The sequence below is a fragment of the Nuphar pumila genome, chromosome 11, assembly GCF_984573655.1.
Source record: "Nuphar pumila chromosome 11, dmNupPumi1.hap1.1, whole genome shotgun sequence".
Taxonomy (NCBI): Eukaryota; Viridiplantae; Streptophyta; class Magnoliopsida; order Nymphaeales; family Nymphaeaceae; genus Nuphar; species Nuphar pumila.
The window spans coordinates 10,334,326-10,353,420 of record NC_143259.1 but is presented as its reverse complement, the minus strand read 5'-3'; the positions used below and the strand labels follow the sequence as shown (position 1 = coordinate 10,353,420).

Genomic DNA, 19,095 nt, shown 5'->3' with positions numbered 1-19,095 from the left:
TGACAACATGCTATATTATAAATCGCCTCCCATCGGTAAATCTTCAAGGAAGATCCCCATGGGAACTGCTGAAAAGAAAACAACAGAGTGTTGAACATTTGCGAGTTTTTGGTTGCATCGTGTATATGTTAATCCCTAAAAGTGACCGAGACAAACTCAGTCACCGAGCTCGAAAATGTTTATTCTTGGGATACTCCACGACGAAAAAGGGATATAGGTATTATAATCTAGAAGAAAAATGCTTGTACATCTCGCGTGATGTCAACTTTGATGAAGATATACCTTTCTTCAATATGTCTCTAGCGAAGATTGTCGTGAGGGGGAGGTGGTTCTCCCAAGTATTGACGCCTATGATGATCTGTTGATAACCAAAGTTACTAGATACATTAGTGAGCCCCAAAGATCGGATTATCTGCCTCCAAATATTACAGGTCAAACTTCCAATGAACAGGTAGTGGTCCACCATTCAGATGTAAGAAGATCTCAGCGAGTCTTTAAACTTCCTGATCACTTGAAAGATTTTATTACCTATACGACCACTAAACATCCTATTGAAAAACAAATTAGCCATGGAAATTTGCCAAAGGCTTTCGTGGCATTTCTCAGATCTATTGATGCCAGTCATGAACTTACATCATACGAAGAAGCAAAAAATGAGCCGATTTGGGTTAAGGCGATGAAAGAGGAACTTGATGCTCTGCATAAAAATAAAACATGGGAAATTGTTTCCCTTCCAAAAAAGAAAAAGATTATAGGGTGTTGATGGATTTTCAAAAATAAATTTAAAAGTGATGGATCTATCGAAAGACACAAGGCAAGACTTGTTGCAAAGGGATACACTCAGACCCAAGGGATCGATTACGAAGAAACGTTTGCCTCGGTTGTGAAAATGAATAGTGTACGCATTATTTTATACATTTCTTGCAATTTAAACTGGCCGTTGTATCAACTTGATGTGAAGAATGCCTTCTTGCAAGGCGACCTTCAAGAAGAAGTCTATATGAGCTTGCCGTCAGGTCATCCTCAAGAAAAAGATTCTTTTCTCGCCTGCAAGCTTCACAAATCCATATATGGATTGAAGCAATCTCCAAGAGCTTGGCATCTTAAATTGAGCAATGTCATTGAAAAGTACGGGTTTGTTAAAAATTTTGCGGACAACTCTATATTTTTCAAAAGGGAAAATGACTCGGTGGTTATCATGTTGATCTATGTTGATGATATCATCATCATCGAGAATAATGTTAAAAAAATTACTGCTACCAAAGAACTTCAAAAACTATTTGAAATTAAAGATTTGGGTAAGCTGAAATATTTTTTGGGCATAGAGGTGGCTCATTAAAAAAATGAGACATTTCTGTCTCAAAAAAAGTACACTCTCGATTTACTTAAGGAAACCAGAAAACTTGGAAGTAAACCTGTTAATGCTCCTATAAAAACCAAATGCAATTCAATGAAAGATCAAGATGAACTAGTTGCAAACATCACTCAATATCAGCGAATTGTTGGAAAGTTGATATATCTGACCGTTACTCGTCCGGACATCACATATGCCATTAGTCAGGTGAGTCAACATATGCAAGCTCCTTGCCAAAGTCATATGAAGGTTGTTGATTGAATCCTGAAGTATTTGAAAAAGGTGTCTGTATAAGAATTATGGTATAAAAAGAATGACAACATAGACATAAAAGGCTTCTCAAATGCTGATTGGGCGGGTAGTCAGGATCATAGATCTGCTATAGACTATTGTGTATATGTCGGAGATAATTTAGTATCATGGAAGAGCAAGAAACAAAGTGTGGTTTCTAGATCCAGTGCTGAGGCAGAATACAGAGCCATGACCACCACTACCAGTGAATTCATTTGGGTCAAAAATCTTCTATCTAAGCTCGGGTTCAATACAAGCTCATATATACCTATGTATTGTGATAATCAAGCGGCTATTCACATTGCAGCTAATCCTGTCTTTCATAAAAGAACTAAGCATATCGAAATTGACTGTCACTTTGTCAGGAAAAAAGTTCAATGTGAAGAGATTTGTACACCTTACACAAAGAGTATCGATCAAGCTGCAGATAAGCTAACAAAAGGAGTCACACAGGCTTAACTCAAGGACATGTTAAACAAGTGGGGATGTCATGATATTTACACCCCACTTGAGGGGGAGTGACGAAGATAAGGGAAGTCGGCAACCATTGTTTGTTAAGTTTTCTAAAACATTTCTCTCTTCCTGTTGAGATAAGATTGAGTTTCCGCTTTCTTCTCCTAAATATCCTCTTTCAGTTAATTAGCTTCGCTATAAAAATCAAGATGTACCTCATATGATTTTATTGGAAGAAAAATAAAGAGAGTTGTAGTGGTTGCCTATCATGAACGTATGTCTTAAAGATCGAATCACGTAAATCGATATGTCTACAAATCGTGACAGTTACAAATCACTGTACCAGTAAATCGTGATGCCTATAACTTGTAATGCCTATAAATCGCAGTGTCAGTAAATCATGATGCATGTAACTCGTAGTGCCTATAAATCGTTGTGCAGGTAAATTGCGGTACCTGCAAATCGCTACCTATAAATCGTCAAGTACTTGTAACTTTTTCTGGACCACAGTAATCAAAACAAATGTTTTAGCATAATGGTGGGTCATTTGTGCAAAATCCAGTTTATCAAAAGCCAGGCACCGTAACAACTTTTTGGAATACTGTTTAAGCTTGGGTCGGCTCGAGCTCAAAATTGCGCTAAGCCTGGACAATGTTGTTCAAGCTTGGCTCCAAACAGAGTCATTTTGAAGCAAGCTAAGTTCAAACAGCCCGGCTCGAACTCGGCTCATGTGTACCCCTCCTGGGGGCTTGTTGAGTATATGTGATTTATTTACCATGTTCATTCTTCACAGCGCCCTGTTTGGGAGTTGGAGATGGGGAGGGGACATGAGGAGTTAATAAATGCGACCCCATTTATCCTCATTGCTTGGAAGCCAGATTTGGGAGATGGGAAGGGTGACAAGAGAGTGGAGATGGGCCTTTTTCAACTCCATACTCTCCCAAAGATGTAGTTGACAACTCCACTCTTATCACTCATTTTTCTCCTCAATTCCCATCACCCCTCTCATCTCCTCTCCAACGCCGTCTTCCAACTGGGAAGTATGTGGGCCCCACCCCCACGGTTCTTAAGTGCGATCCAAATCTACACTCCTTCAACCCAACCAGATAGTTTTCAAACACAAGCTAAGTAGTCCAATTAGGTCTGAGCTTGTATCCGAGAATATTGCTTGGTAAAAACGATCAATTTATTATGGTACATTTGGGTACTCTAAGCAGGAGATCAGTGAGTCCCAACCCAAGTCCAAACCTAAACAACCCATGCTGTTGAATCCAGGTAATTGATATCCAATTCCAGGTTGGGTTTAGAACAAATATCTGGCTTTAGCCGGATTCGGGTCAGAATGGGTAAAAAAATATGGTAGGGGCGACTTGTGAATGTCACAAAGTTGACAGGGCATCACAAGTTCGAATCTCACAGGTGTCCTTACAGTAAGGTCGAAGCTGGTGGGCATGGAGGACCTCAAAGGTTTTACCAACCAGAGGCCAGACAATGTGTTGTCGGTGCTGTATGTTTTTTCCTTGGAATATAAAAAAAATATAGGTTGGGTAGGAATAAGGTCTCAGCCACTTTTCTAAAGAAATGGATCGATATCCGGTTTCAGCAGGTGCAGTACCACATTGGCTTAGATCATAACCAGTTTGAGAGTAAATGATAATATCTATGTTGGATCCAGATCTGGAGCAAAACCCACTTAAGTTGGATACGGTGTTGGTTCAATATGACCCCCAAAAAATATCCAACCCGTTTCCATCCCCAAACCTGGGGAAAAATTCTCATTCTCATTAAAACAAGAAAATTTCATTGGGATTTCATAGGAAAGCAACAAGAGAATTCATGTTCCATCTTTTGGATTTCTCATGAAGCGATGAGACATCTTAATGTGGGTTGGGCCTTGAGTTGGTTGGACACGGGTAAGGAGATAGTTTTAAATCTTAATTAGGTCCATTTTGAGTGGCTTGAATTCCACCGGGGCAATCCACAATATTTGTTTGACCCGGTAGACTGGTATGAGACAAATTGGCCTTATTTGGATAGGTCCAATTTAGGACCCAAACCATGGGCACATGATTGGAAAAAAGACGTGCATAAGAAGAAATCGGTTTCCAATATTGGATGTGGACCCTTATACATGACCCGATACAGTTCAGGGCATTGTTGTCCCAAACACATAATCTGATTGGCATGCTTCCAGTCTTGCATCATTAACGTTTTGAACACCATTGATTGGTTTGGGTTGGATCTGACCTAGCCCATGCCGTAACCTGATATTTTACCAGGTGTCACATGGAGCCCAATGACTACCCCAGAACATGTGAAATACATATGCAAGGAAGACAGATCCATTCTACTACTAAGGTTCGAACAGTAGGATATGGGCTAGGTCATAGCACATCCAAATATGAACTATAGCATCATCAAGTAGATTTAAATCTGGATCTGAAATTTATATTGCAATAATGTATACATTAAAATTGGTTGAAAACAAAAAACTTTACATGTAAAACGTGCATAAGATCCAGAGGTAAATGCAAAAGGAATTATGATCCAAGTAAAACCTTGGATTGAGGAAAAGTCCGATTATATAAGCGTGAAATTTGTTCCATATGCATATTTGGATCTTACTTTAAGATCCATATCCTAGAACGATGCAGCAGATTCTAATAGAAGGCCTTGGACTAAATTCAATCCATTTGCCTCAGTGGTTGGTGGGTCATGGCTTGTAAGGATGTTAACGGTTTGGATTAAACTCGGGTATGACTGAATTCAAATCCATCGGATTCAGTATAAACAACACTATTTGATTAATAATTGGATTTAGATTCGGTACAAGTATGACATTCGAATCTCAAGCTAATCTGAATCGGGCTGATATCAAAGAACACTTTTAAAAAGCAAGTTATCAAGTTAGTCGGATCCAGATCAATTGTTAGCATTGCACATTCGAACATGAACCTGAGTCCAAATCCAATTAGATAGGATTCATTGCAATGCAGCCTTTTACACCCCTGGTCATCGGTCCTAGTCCTTGAAGTCCTACTTAGGAATTTAGATGGATCGGATTTCGTTGGGGTAGTTTCATTCATCCCTTTCGCCATACTCCTTTGTGATCTCATTGATGCCAGTTTTAATCAAATCGGACTCTATAAATGTGATCTGCATCATCCATTTTAGTAAAGATGGACATTTGAATCACCAAAATCCAACTTGTATGCATGATTTTTTTTTAGCAATTCAACAATTAATGGCTTTAATATCTCCAAATTTGTGATTTAAAAAATCACAATTTTTCATAAAAAAAAATACAATCTAAAGGTCAATTGTTATTAAATGGACCATATTGATCAAAACATAGGGGATGAGTGCAACCGATTTGAAACCCAATGTTGTCAGTATCGGTATTGGCCCAAAATTAATAAAAAATTATTACGTGTCAATCATAATGTGACACATGTTAAAACCATTAAAATAATATTAAAATTTTATTTTTTGGTATTATTTTATATTTATTAAAAATAGCTGATTCAGGCTTGCAGCATATCGAATTTCTGTGGATAGGTTGCGTATCGGCCGATACTGATAACAATGAGGAATCCTACCCAATCGGGTATGCCCTAATCATATTCAAATTCCGATAGGAAAACTACTACTGAAACCGATCCGATTAGCTTAAATAAATATTCGGGTATGCATTTTGCAAGTAACACGATTCACATATTAGTTGAATTCGGGCAAGTAACATGATTAAGATATTGGTTGAATTCGGATGTAAAACTATGACCCGAACCCGAACCCGAACCCGATTGTTGGTCGGCTACGATAATTAAACCGATTAAACGGATTAGGATCCGGTGGTGTACCCGACCCAAATCCGAAGACTTGCCAACCCCATGTCCTCGTCGCGTTGCCGAGAAACTTCTAGAAGGTCTAGAACTTCTTCGGTTCTTCACCGAAGGCGGGAGGAGGAACACCAATTGCGGATGGAGGTTCTAAAAATACCCTAAAACTCATAAATACTACAAATTTACCACATACCATCCTCCGAACAACTAGGGATGAAGGGCATAACCGTTATTCTAACTAAATGAAAGACTTCTTTCGCACGTCTGGTATTATAAAAGGATGGATCCCCCCGAGTCTCCAACCGTCCCTCCATATTCACGCAGAACAGAAACCGTCGTCCCCTCCCGAATCAGGTACGCGTTAGAATTCTGAGTCTTTTTATTCATTTTCTTTTTCCGATTTTTGCTTAAATTTGCTAATAATTATTTCCGTTGATTGAATTTGGGTATATGATTCCTTTGGTAGGAAGTTGATATTTTTGTGTTCTTTTGTTGCAATTTGGATGCGATTTGTTATTTATTGTTATTGGAGTGATTCCTGTGCAATTAGGTTGACTTCTCTCATGATATCGAAATTTTGCAATGTCTACGAACATATTGCGATGTTTTATGCATAAATTTCTTTAGTTCCCGTTTGCGGCAGGAGGCTTCTATGGTGCCTTTTTGCACGAAAATGTATATGGATCTGGTAACTTGCAGAAAGTGGTTGGTAGTAAGCGAAAATTGCCCGAATCACATGAAATTCGATAATGGAACTGTTAAATTTTAGGTGGAAACTATAGGACATCCATAGAAGGAGAAAGCAAAGTCCTTTTTCCTCTTAAGCGATGAATTTCTGTAGATATTTTCTTTTGTCAAACCGTCCGTTGCTTGGTAAATTCAGGAGTAGAGAATCTCTATCGACATTTTCTTGCATCTATAGGAAGAAAAATTAGTGTGTAATGTATGCTCTAACCTCGCGGGAAAGCTGTAAATGGGCCGCTTGCCAAATATAAAGTATTAAGGCTTAGAGTGGTTTGGGTTTGAAAAGTTGATGATTGGGAGGGGAATTGTATTTTGTCTTTTGATAGAATGAGAAGCATAAATCAGGCGAGAAACAGAAAAGAGGGAGGTGATATTAACTCCAATACTTGGTCCTGTTCTTTTCTTCTTTCGAATTCAGTTGCATTGTGCAAATGGGTCTTTTTTATTTTCTTGTGTATTAAAAGTATGTAAATTTTCGCCTTTTCTGAGAGATTTTCAGTAAAAAGAAAATATGAATTTAGTAAATATCAGCGAAGGGCATTCCTTGTGGACTTGATTTTTATTATTCTTCTTTATAAGAGAATGGAAAATGGTAAGTCTATCTGATTTTGCATGTAAAGCCTGTTTTTTTACATTTTATATGGCTATTCTGCAAGTTTTTGCTGGTGGATAGGAAGGTTTTGAAGAGGCACTATTTCACTGCTGTTATGTCTTATGTGTTCCCTGTTGCTGTGTTCCTTTTGGATGATGCTCTCTCTCTCTCTCAGATGAATATGAATGTGAAATTCTGCCTCAAATGTATGAATGTTTTCAGTTGAGCCACAAATACAAGCAGTTGCCTTCTCGCTCTTCTTGTTGTGATTGTGTTTTAGTAGTGTATTACATGATTTGGAGCCAAATAAAGTAGTTTCATCCATTTGTATTTGAACTAAATAAATACAGCGAGACTTTCTTTGTCTGCCCTCTCACTTTTTGTTAATACATGGATCAATTGGATGCCTTCTTGCTTTCCTGTAGGGACTGTGTTGCAGTAGTAAGACATTGCTTGTTAGTGGTTATTCCCATGGGATGAGACTTACTCTTACTCTCTTACTAAAGTCTTTTCCCTTGATGATTAGGTCTACTTAGCAAATACTACAAAGCAACGTGTACATTGGAGTTAGATCAGTCATACAATAACAAATGGCTGAGGTAGGCATGGTTCTTTTCCTTTCATAAAAGAAGGGAAATTTTACAATTGATAGTGTGAATATTTGAAATCATGTTTCTATGCATGTTGCTGTCTATAGCCTAAACATCGCCTGAATTTGTGTGTAGGATGGTTACAAAGTTGCACTGAATGTATATGATCTGAGCAAAGGACTCGCACGGCAACTTTCAACAACCCTTTTGGGGAAAGCAATAGAGGCGATATGGTATGTGAGATGTTAAGAGGTTATTCCTTAGTTTTTGGTGTTGAATTCGTATAAAGCAGGTTATTTCATTAATGGTATCTTAGGATGTTGATAAAGATACTACTAGTGTTGCTCGAACTTTATATTGCATAAGAGTAAATGCAGTCATAGAATAATAAGATAAAATACAATGAGTTTGAATGCGTATGTACTTGGCCCTGATGTTTTTAGTGCAAGATCAGTTGGTTCTCCTTTCTGCCTATTATGGAAGCAATAATGATAATCCTTTAAATGATGGAATGCCTACTCATTTATTTGTTGACATGGTTGGTAGAATGTCTACTTGTTTATTGGTTAGAATTCGAAGAGTTCTGATTCATTTATGCAAAGCACCTTTTAGGAGAATATATAGGTACTTTTCTGATAATTTGCTTAATCTCTAAATTGTCCTAATGGATATGCTATTTTCTACAGTGCCGTACTGGTAAGTTACCAACATACTTATCACAACAGTGCTAAGTGCCATTGCTGAGGTTGGGTGGTGAGCTGGTCTTGCCACATCGACCTTTTTGAAAAAAAGGAGGAAGAAAGTTGTTTTTCATCTAAATCTCACAATTATATTAGCTATTTATCATATTTTTCTCTCCTGTTTATGAGATGTACCAAGAATTTGCAGTGTAATATTGTAGTTATAATGCCAAGAAACGAAGGGATGTTCAAACCCCAAAAAACACAAAAATACTGTGGACGATTAGATTAAGAAAGTGCTGAAGCTAAAATTATTGCAACTAATGTGATTTTTTCTTCAGCCTTCACACATAATAAGAACTTAAATGTGTTTTGGATAATTAGATATTTTTAATCTACTTAGTGTTTGGACTTGTTGGCCCTACAGTTGCATGGATTGAACCAATTAAGTAGACCGGTTTTAAAGTTGAAGCATGTTTGATACATTTGCTGATTCTGAGAAGAAAATGACTTGTGCCCGGTGGATTTAGGTTTCTAAATTTTATGAATAGGGTTTCAATTGTTGTATGGTGGGAATGTGAGCTCTGGGCATGACCTGTACGGTTCCTTTGAACAAACTCATTAACTTCTTCCTGAACTTTGAATATTCAGAATCCTTTGTTAAGGCCCTTCTTTTTTGTGCTAAATGAGCAGGCACACAGGGGTGGTTGTTTATGGAACTGAGTATTATTTTGGTGGAGGCATCCAGAAAGAACCTGCCGGAACAACACCTTACGGGACTCCAATGCGAATGATCAATTTGGGTGTAACTCATGTTCCTAAGGAGTTGTTTGAGGAGTATCTGGAAGATATAAGTCCCCGTTACACAGCTGAAACTTACAACTTGTTAAACCACAATTGCAACAACTTCAGCAATGAGATTGCTCAGTTCTTGGTCGGCGCTACCATACCTGATTACATTCTTCAGCTTCCCAATGAAATCTTGAGTAGCCCAATGGGTAATTTGATTTGTGAGTTTCTCTCCTTTCACCAGATTTCCTTCTTCAAGCATGCAGAACAGAATCAACTCAGTTTGTTCTTTTGAAATTTGATACCCTAGAATCTGTCACATGGGCACTCCATAACATATATATTTAGATTATATTCAGTTTATTTAAATTTATTTTGTATTTATGTTATATATATATATATATATATATATATATACAGTCCTGTCCCCATACTCACAGTTTTTGGAATTGCTGAGTCTACCCTCCGTACCTGCACCCGCACCCAGGCGACAGCATAGAATCTAACATAGGTGTGTGTTTTGATCCAGTGCCGATGATTCAAAGATTGGAGATGACCCTAAAATCTGGAGGTGTACCGCAAGTTCCTCAGTTCATACCGTCAACAGTGTCTACAAGCCAGACTGCATTTGACCCTTCCAAATTAAGCACACCTGCTACGTCCAATGGGGAAGCAAAGAATCAGAAAGCTGCTGGAAGCCCAAAGAAGAATGTCGAACAGCCAGCTTCTAGCGATACTGAAAGGTCTATTAGAGTGACTGGAAAAACTGATGCTAAAGCAGTCAATGGAACTGCCAATGACACAACTCTAGAAGCTCGGAAAAGGGTGCAGGAAGAGATCACCAGAGAATTTACAGCACTAATGGCAGCCGGAAACTTGAGGGCAAGTGAGGCAGCGGCTCTTGCTACAAGGAAGGTGATGGAGCGATATGGCATGCACAATGTGTCAACCATGCCACAGAGTTAAGATGTGTCTAAGAGAGAATTATTATTATCATTTTTTTAACCTTGAACGATCTGAAGATGTCAACTTCCTTTTACAGAGTTAGAATCTTCTTCACGTGAATCTTCTCTCTTTATTCAAATCCAGTTGACATATAATCTGGGATTTTAAAATCCCAAAAAAAAAAATTTATTTTGTTGTCCAGCCTGCTGTGCGACAGAAAATCTGTTCATTTCTTTGCTCTCATTTGCCTTTTCTGGTATCATTTTTGTTCTGACTGTTACTAGTAGGATTCATGAACGATCTGTGGTTTATGAACAGGACTATCTTATTAAAAAAAAAGGGTCGTATCATCATTTTCGTTGGGGTCATATGGGCTGTATATGGTTTTAAACGTGACACTGCGATTTTTCCTGAATTGTTGCAAGAGGGGGACATGGGTGGCCAAGTTGAACAAAGGGACCCTCTAGCTGATGGTTAGCTAGAAGGGTCAGTTGGGCAGAGTGCCAACATAAAGGATAGATCTTTACTAAAACATATTGCGGGATTTCTTCAGCTAAATGAAATTTTGAATGCCCAATTATCTGATTAGCAAAACCCGGGATAAGCTGCCCACAAGAACTCCCCCCATCTCCTAAGGGGGACTTGTGAATGTCACTAAGTTGACAAGATGTCACAAGATTGAAACTCACCGGGGGTAGGGTGTATGTTGGAAAAAATAAGCGCAAACCGAATGCAACCACTTCTCAAACGAAAAGTAGCTAAAATAAGAACGCTTTTATGCCTTATGTGATATAAAGAATAACTATAAATGGGCATACACAATGTCTACTCACAAATTACCACAATAGAGAAACATCAAAGCAAATAAAGAGGTGAAAGTGAAAGAATATCACCTAATCAATAGTGATGACCTTCCCACAACAAAAGCCTTCTTTCTCTTGTCCTAATCTTTACAAAACAAGAAGGGGCTAAAAAGAAGATGAAGAACATCGACAATCAAAGTTTTTTTTCTTTCTTTCTCCTTCTCTCCCACTCTCTTTCTCTCTTTCTCACAATCTTGTGAAAGTCCCACACAAAACAAGAGGAAGAAACTTTATTTCCTCTCTTTCTCTCTCTCTTTTCTTCAAAGAGCAAAACCCAAAAGGACTCTACCAAGCATACCATCCATTGTGCCACTTTTCTCTTTTTTCATTCTTTTTCACTTTTTTAATATAGTCCCTCACTTCTTGTTATTTTGCTTTTTTTCAAGCCTAAAAAAAAATACAAGGTGAAGTGTGTCTCTTCACCTTCCTTGGATTGGGTCCTCCACATGGAGGGGACCCAAATCCAACCCATCTTCCCCTCACCGACTATGTGGAGGACTTCGCCAAACCGGCGATAGAGCAACATACTTTAAGCTTACCACGAGACAACTCCTTGGTCATCATATCTGCACCATTATCATCTGTATGAATCTTCTCAAGCTCAAGTAGCTTTGCATCTAACACATCATGTATCCAATGATACCTCACATCAATGTGCTTCGACCTTGCATGAAAAGTAGAATTCATGCCAAGATGAATCACACTCTAACTGTTATAATACAAAACATACTTCTCTTGAGTAAAACCAAAGTTCTTGCATAAATTTCTTCATCCACAATAACTCTTTACTGGCCTTTGTCACTGCAATGAACTTTGTCTCTGTAGTCGATAGTGCCACACATTTCTGAAGTCTCGACTACTGAGACACTGCATCACCTGCTGAAGTAATCAAATATCCAGATATAGACTTTCTAGAATCAACATCACCTACCATATCTGAATCTGTATAACCTACTAAAGTAGGTTTCTGCTCACCAAAACAACGACACAAATTGTTTGTGCCTCGAAGATATCTCAAAATCCATTTCACAACATTCCATTGCTCCCTACCAAGATTTGAGAGAAATCTACTAACAACCCCAATTGCATGAGCTATATCTGGCCTCGTACACACCATTGCATACATCAAACTGTCAACTGCTGAAGCATAGGGAATCTTTTGCATATCCTCTTTCTCTTTATCTGTAGAAGGACTCTGCTTCACACTCAACTTGAAATGTACTCCAAGTAGGGTGTTCATTGTCTTTGCCTTGTCCATGTTGAATCTTTGAAGTATTTTCTCAATGTACTTCTCTTGTGATAGCCATAACTTATTTACCTTTCTATCACGAACAATTTTTATGCCCAAAATTTGATTTGCGGCTCCCAAGTCCTTCATGGCAAATGATTTTCCCAACTCTTTCTTCAAGTTAGCAATTCTTGAAGTGTTCTTGCCCACAATGAGCATGTCATCAATATAGAACAACAAAATGACAAAACCATCATTAAAATTTTTTTTTTTACAAAAAATACAATGGTCTGAAGTAGTCTTCTTGTAGCCATACTCTCCTATAAAAGACTCAAACTTCTTATACCACTGTCTGAGAGCTTGTGTCAAACCATACAAACTCTTTCTCAATCTACAGACATAGTCGTTCTTTCTTTTCTTTTCAAACCATTCAGGTTGCACCATGTATATCTCTTCCCCAAGATCACGATGGAGAAAGGTTGTCTTCACATCCATCTGCTCAACTTTCAAATTAAGACATGCTGTCAAGCTCAAAGCAACTCTGATAAAAGATATTTTAATAACTGGCGAAAAGATCTCTTCAAAGTCAACACCTTTTTTCTGACAAAAACCTTTTACAACCAACCTAACTTTATATTGTGGGTGTGACGAGTTCTCATCTCGCTTCACTCTAAAAACCCAACGATTCTTTAAAGCCCTTTTTTTTTAGGCAACTGTATAAGCTCAAAAGTATGGTTGTCATAAAGAGACTACATCTCATCTTTCATTGCTTCAACCCACTTCTCTTTCTGCACATCTTGCATAGCTTCATCATAGCTCTCAGGTTCTCCAACATCAGTCAACAAGACACACTCATGTGCAGGATATCTAGTGCATGGTTGTCTCTCTCTACTAGATCTGCAAAGTGGCTCTGCAACTAAAGAGGAACCTGTCTCATGTTGCTCAACACCATCACCATCAGACATATCTGACCTGTCAACATTCTGCTGTGAATCTTCAACACCCCCATGTGTGTCATCTTCAATTGAATTTGGAAAAGATGACAAATGAACAAGATTCATATCAATCAAGCTGTCACTGCTCTGAGATTTTTCATTCACCACTTTCTCAATGTCTTCAATGGTTTGGTCTTCAACAAAGACAATATCTCTGCTTCTGACAAGCTTCTTCTTAATAGGATCATACAACCTGTACCTAAACTCATCCTGACCATATCCCAAGAATATACATTGTCATGTCTTTGCTTTCAACTTTTTCCTTTCATCTTTAGGAACATGCACAAAAGCTTTGCACCCAAAAATATGCAAATGGTCATAGGAAACATTCTTTCTAAACCAAACTCTGTCAGGAACATCACCTTCTAAAAGAACATGAGGAGGCAAGTTAATAAAATGAGCCACTATGCACCATGCTTCACCCCAAAAAGGTTTTGACAACTTTGCCTCTGACAACAAACATTTAACTCTTTCAACAAGAGTTTTATTCATTCTCTAAGCTACACCATTCAACTGAGGAGTCTTTTGATGCCTTATACCATGCATCTTACAATACTCATCAAATGATCCCAAATATTCACCTCCATTGTCAGTTTGAATGCACTTCAACTTCTTCTCTGTCTGTCTCTCAACAAGAGCATAAAATTGCTTGAATGCATCAAACACTTGGTCTTTTCTCTTCAAAGTATAGACCCACAACTTTCTTGAATGATCATCAATGAAAGTCACAAAATAAAGTGCACCTCCAAGCGAACTCTCTTTCAAAGGACCACATACATCTGAGTGAACCAATTCTAAAATTTTCTTCTTTCTTGATGGAGGACGACTCTTGAAAGATACTCTCATTTGCTTCCCAACCAAACAATGAGTACATCTTTTCAATTTCTCTTTTTTCACTCCAATAAGTAAATTCTTCTTTATCAAACATTCAATACCCTTTTCGCTCATATGACTCAACCTCTTGTGCCACAATTCAACTGACTTCTCATTTTCAGTCGCATTCATGACATCCTTTGAAATCAATGCCTGCAAAACATACAAACTGTTGCACTTCTTTTCACGAGCCATAACCAATGAGCCTCTAGTGAGCTTCCACTGTCCATAATTGAATGTACTTCAAAAGCCTTCATCATCAAGCTTTCCCGCTGAAATTAAATTCAAGCGAACATTTGACACATGTCTAACATCTTTAAGCATCAACATAATTTCATTGGTGGTTTACAAATTTACATCACCAACACCAACAACCTTAGACAAACCATCATTGCTCATTCTCAACACTTCAAAGTCACCAAGAGTATAAGTAGCAAAGAACTCCCTATTTAAAGTAACATGGAGAGAGGCACCACTGTCTATCACCCAACTGGTATCATGACTAGTCAAGTTCACCACATCATCATCATAGACAACAACTAACTTAGTCGAAGTAGTCGCGGTGACACAATCACCATTATCATTATTCTTCTTTTTTTTCTTTTCACAATTCTTGTTCTCTCTCTTCAACTGAAAACAATATTTCTTAATGTGCATTTTTTTTTTTGCAATGATGACACTCCATATTTTTGTATCTTGATCTTGATTTGCTTCGGCTTTTATCTCTACCCTTCTCACCCTTAAATTTACTTCTCCCCTATTCTCAGTGACAAATACCTCTGACTGTGGAGAATAGCTTTGAGATTTCCTTCTCATCTCTTCATTGAGGACAACGACTTTAACAAACTCCATAGAAACAACACCATTAAGAGCGAAGTTGATGAGTGAGACCCTAAATGTCTCCCATGAATCCGGTAAAGTAGCAAGCATCCAAAGCTCTACAACTTCATCTTCAAATTTAATACCCATGTCAGACAACTGATTAATAAGCCGTTGAAACTCATTCAAGTGGTCGGCTATAGAGCTTCCTTCTTTATGCTTGAGTTGCATCATCCGTCTAAGCAAATATAATTCGTTGTTGCCGGTCTTTGAAGCATATACATTTTCAAGCTTAATCCACAATGTCTTTGCATGATTCTCATGTTGAATATGATTGTAGACATTCTCATCAATGAATTGCCGAATAAAATCACATACTTGCTCATGCTCAAATTCTCATTCTTCATCACTTTTAGATTCAGGTTTTTGAGTAGCAAACACCGGAAGATGCATAACCTTAACAAATAAAAGATCTTTTATTTTGTTCTTCCATAAATTGTAAATTGTGTTATTCAAACTAATCATTCGACTTATGCTTATATCCATTCTTGAACCTGAGGCTCTGATACCACTGATGTTGAAAAAAAGAAGCGTAAACCGAATGCAATCACTTCTCAAATGAATGCGATGACAACAAAGTACCTAGAAGAAGAACACTTCTGCGCCTTGCATATAACACATAGAATAACTCTTTTCACCCGAACTTCAAAATAAAACCCTTATCATCCAAGGGAGATCACACAAATATATATACTTCGATTCACAAGAGCAAGGGATAATAAAAAAAATAAAGAACACAATAAGAAAGAGGCACACACTAATTTTAATAAGAGGTAAAAAATACGAGATTGAGAGCAACCTAACAACAAATCCACTATGTGATATAAAGAATGACTACAAAGAGGCATACACAATGTCTACCTATAAATCACCACAATAGAGAAACATCAAAGCAAATAAAGAGGTGAAAGTGGAAGAATATCACCTAATCAATAGTGATGACCTTCCTACAACAAAAGCCCTCTTTCTCTTGCCATAATCTTTACAAAACAAGAAGGGGATAAAAAGAAGACGAAGAACACCGACAATCAAAGTTTTTCTTCTTTCTTTCTCCTTCTCTCTCACTCTCTTTCTCACAATCTTGTGAAAGCCCCACACAAAACAAGAAGAAAAAACCCTCTTCCCTCTCTTTCTCCCTCTCTTTCTCTCTCTCTCTTTTCTTCAAAGAGCAAAACCCCAAAAAGACTCCACCAAGCATACAATCCATCGTGCCTTCTTTTCTCTTTTTGATTTCTTTTTCACTTTTTCAATTTTAGTCTCTCACTTCTTGTTATTTTGCTTCTTTTCAATCCTAAAAAAACACAAGGTGAAGTGTGTATCTTCACCTTCCTTGGATAAGGTCCTTCACATGGAGGGGGGTCCTCCACATGGAGGGGACCCAAATCCAACAGTGTACTCCCTGGTAGGCAAGGGGGGGCTCAAAGGTTTTATCAACAGGAGGCTTGATAATGTGTGGCTGGTGAACTAGCCAAGATCAAGAAAAAAAAACAAGAAACAAGAGATAACCTTGCAATTTTAAACCTTCGACACCTCAGTTATGATAGTGTGACCCAACCATCCAGCTATCTCAGTTGATTTTCATCGACCTCACAGGGTTGATAAACTAGAATTCGATTTCTATAAACCAAAACTATATGTTTTTAGGCTTCTCATTCTCTTCCAACTTCATGTAACTTTTGAAAAGGATCAGTAGCTACATATTTAGGGCTGCAGTCAATTTCGCCCTCTCCAACCCAACCTTTGTTACTCTCATTGCCTTCCCATGGGTGGTCCATTGATAGACTCTTCTCTTATGTGCTTTAGAAGGCATATCTAAAGTTGATTTTGATTGAATCCTTGATAGAGCATACCATAGTTACCAGTGCTAAAAAGCAGTAAGAAACGATAAATGGGATACAATTATGAAATGATTATGCAAGTGCATGAAGAATGAAAAAAAACACACATATAAAGCAATATGAAAGCCAAGTATGAGCAAATAAGAAATAATGTGAATAAAAATATAATATAAAACCAATATTTTAGCTTATTATAAAAATATATATAATTTTCTAATATGAAATATAAATAAGTGAGAGTGGAATAACAAGAAGCAGAATGAAAACTTTAAAGAGGTGAAAGTGAATCGATTTGGGAAACGAGGAGGAAGCGGGCTTCCTAGTAAAAGGAATCGAGTTGAGGGTTGGTAAACGAGCTGAATGAACTGATGAGCTTGAACTGTTCAAGGTTGGCACATTCCTATGGCTACCCGAGCCAAGTTCTAAGCCCGAGTTAAATAAGCCGAGTTCGATCTAGCTTGTTTATAGAAAAAATGCATTCTTTTAAAATACATGTAAATTATGTATAAAATATATTTAAAATATATTTCTTACTACCTAACAAACTTCTATGAGGCGAGCTGAGTTGAGTACCTAATGTTCAAATTCAACTTGCCGAGCCTATTTTACGAGTTTGAACAAGCACTTTATGTGTCAAACATGAGCGGAGCGACAACCGGCTCGGCTTGTTTTCCATCCCTAATCGAGTTTTTCATATTTTAAAAATGTGTGAAGATGGGTTGGATGAACCATCACCGTTGATCGCGTGTGATCAAACGATTACCTCTCATCATTTTTTTTGCGTACTCCAGACATTTAGCTGTGGTCTTGACCGCCGCTAAATGTCTGGAAGGAAAAATGACTTTTAGCGGCGGTACAAAACCGCCGCTAAAAGTCATTTTTTTGAAAAAAAAAAGTGCAGCGTAGTGCACGCGTTCGAAGGTGTTCAAAGGAAAACCCGTATGAATATACATGTTTTTTTGTGTGTATATATATATATATATATATATATATATATATATATATATATATATATATATATATGTGTGTGTGTGTGTGTGTAAGGTGCTTCAATGGTGGTATTGTACCACCATAACTTATGGTTGTACACCTTTGATATATATAGATTTACCTTCCAAAATCAAAATCTAAAGGGGCGATCATGTTTAGCATGTGTAGTTACTATTTTCATGTGTTAAAGTTGACTGAAAGATAATCTTTTATATTATTTTTAAACTACCCTTATTTACATGAATTGTGAGCTGTTGATTTTTTACTGTCTCAAAAACAAATCTTGTTGTATATGGTATCATGGCATAGAACTAATTATATATATATATATATATATATATATATATATATATATATATATATATATATATATATATATATATATATATATATATATATATATAGAGAGAGAGAGAGAGAGAGAGAGAGAGAGAGAGAGAGAGAGAGAGAGAGAGATGCCTAGCTACCACCAGTGAGTAGGAGTTTTAAGGTTGTTTTTTGCAAAGCTATCCTGCAGATCTGGGTGTGATAGAACGTTTTGCTAGGAAATGACACTTGAATCATGCTTTTTTTATAAAAAAGATGATTTTTAAGTATTGAATATTTTTGAAAATTATATGCCATTGATTTTTAAATCTTATAGAAACCTCACTACATGTCATAATCGAACTATCCAACAGTCGATTCTTATAAAATCAAGTATGTAAATCACATTTGTATGGTCAGATTTTAGAAAAAATAGAAAAAAAATCTTTTCAAATAGGCTGGTGTTAGGCTAGAAAAGTAGTAGGAAACTTACGATGGTACATGCTTGATTTACATAGATCTAAGCGCCAAATGCTAAATCTAACCATTGGATCATGTTTAACATGTTCAGTTTACTATTTTCATATGTAAAAGTTGACTCAAATGTGATGTTTTATTCTATTTTTAAGTCACCCTTACCTTCATGAATTATGAGCCGTTGATTTTTTCACCATCTGAGAATAGAATCTTGTGGTATATTAAACATGATAAAACCTTTTAACACAGTAAAGTAAACAGACCATGTTAAATACATCTCTATGGTTAGATATATCATTTGGTGGCTATATTCATGCAAACAAGAGGGTGGACCACTCAATGAGTGGTATCGTGGTACATAACCAC

General features: G+C 37.2%; 1 protein-coding gene across 1 annotated transcript; it reads left to right on the top strand.

Annotated features, from left to right (window-relative positions):
- The first annotated feature begins 6,233 nt into the window (after window positions 1-6,233).
- On the top strand, window positions 6,234-10,374 carry LOC149821937 (uncharacterized). The gene is made up of 5 exons (XM_089981196.1): window positions 6,234-6,294; window positions 7,803-7,875; window positions 8,002-8,099; window positions 9,240-9,556; window positions 9,865-10,374. The coding sequence occupies exons 2-5, from the start codon at window positions 7,867-7,869 to the stop codon at window positions 10,299-10,301; spliced, it is 861 nt and encodes a 286-aa protein (XP_089837322.1). The 5' UTR covers window positions 6,234-6,294; window positions 7,803-7,866; the 3' UTR covers window positions 10,302-10,374.
- The last annotated feature ends 8,721 nt before the right edge of the window (window positions 10,375-19,095 follow it).

Coding starts and splice junctions, on each gene's coding strand:
- LOC149821937 (XM_089981196.1), top strand. Junction 8,100..9,239: donor AAAGCAATAGAGGCGATATG/GTATGTGAGATG, acceptor CTAAATGAGCAG/GCACACAGGGGTGGTTGTTT. Junction 9,557..9,864: donor CCCAATGGGTAATTTGATTT/GTGAGTTTCTCT, acceptor GTTTTGATCCAG/TGCCGATGATTCAAAGATTG.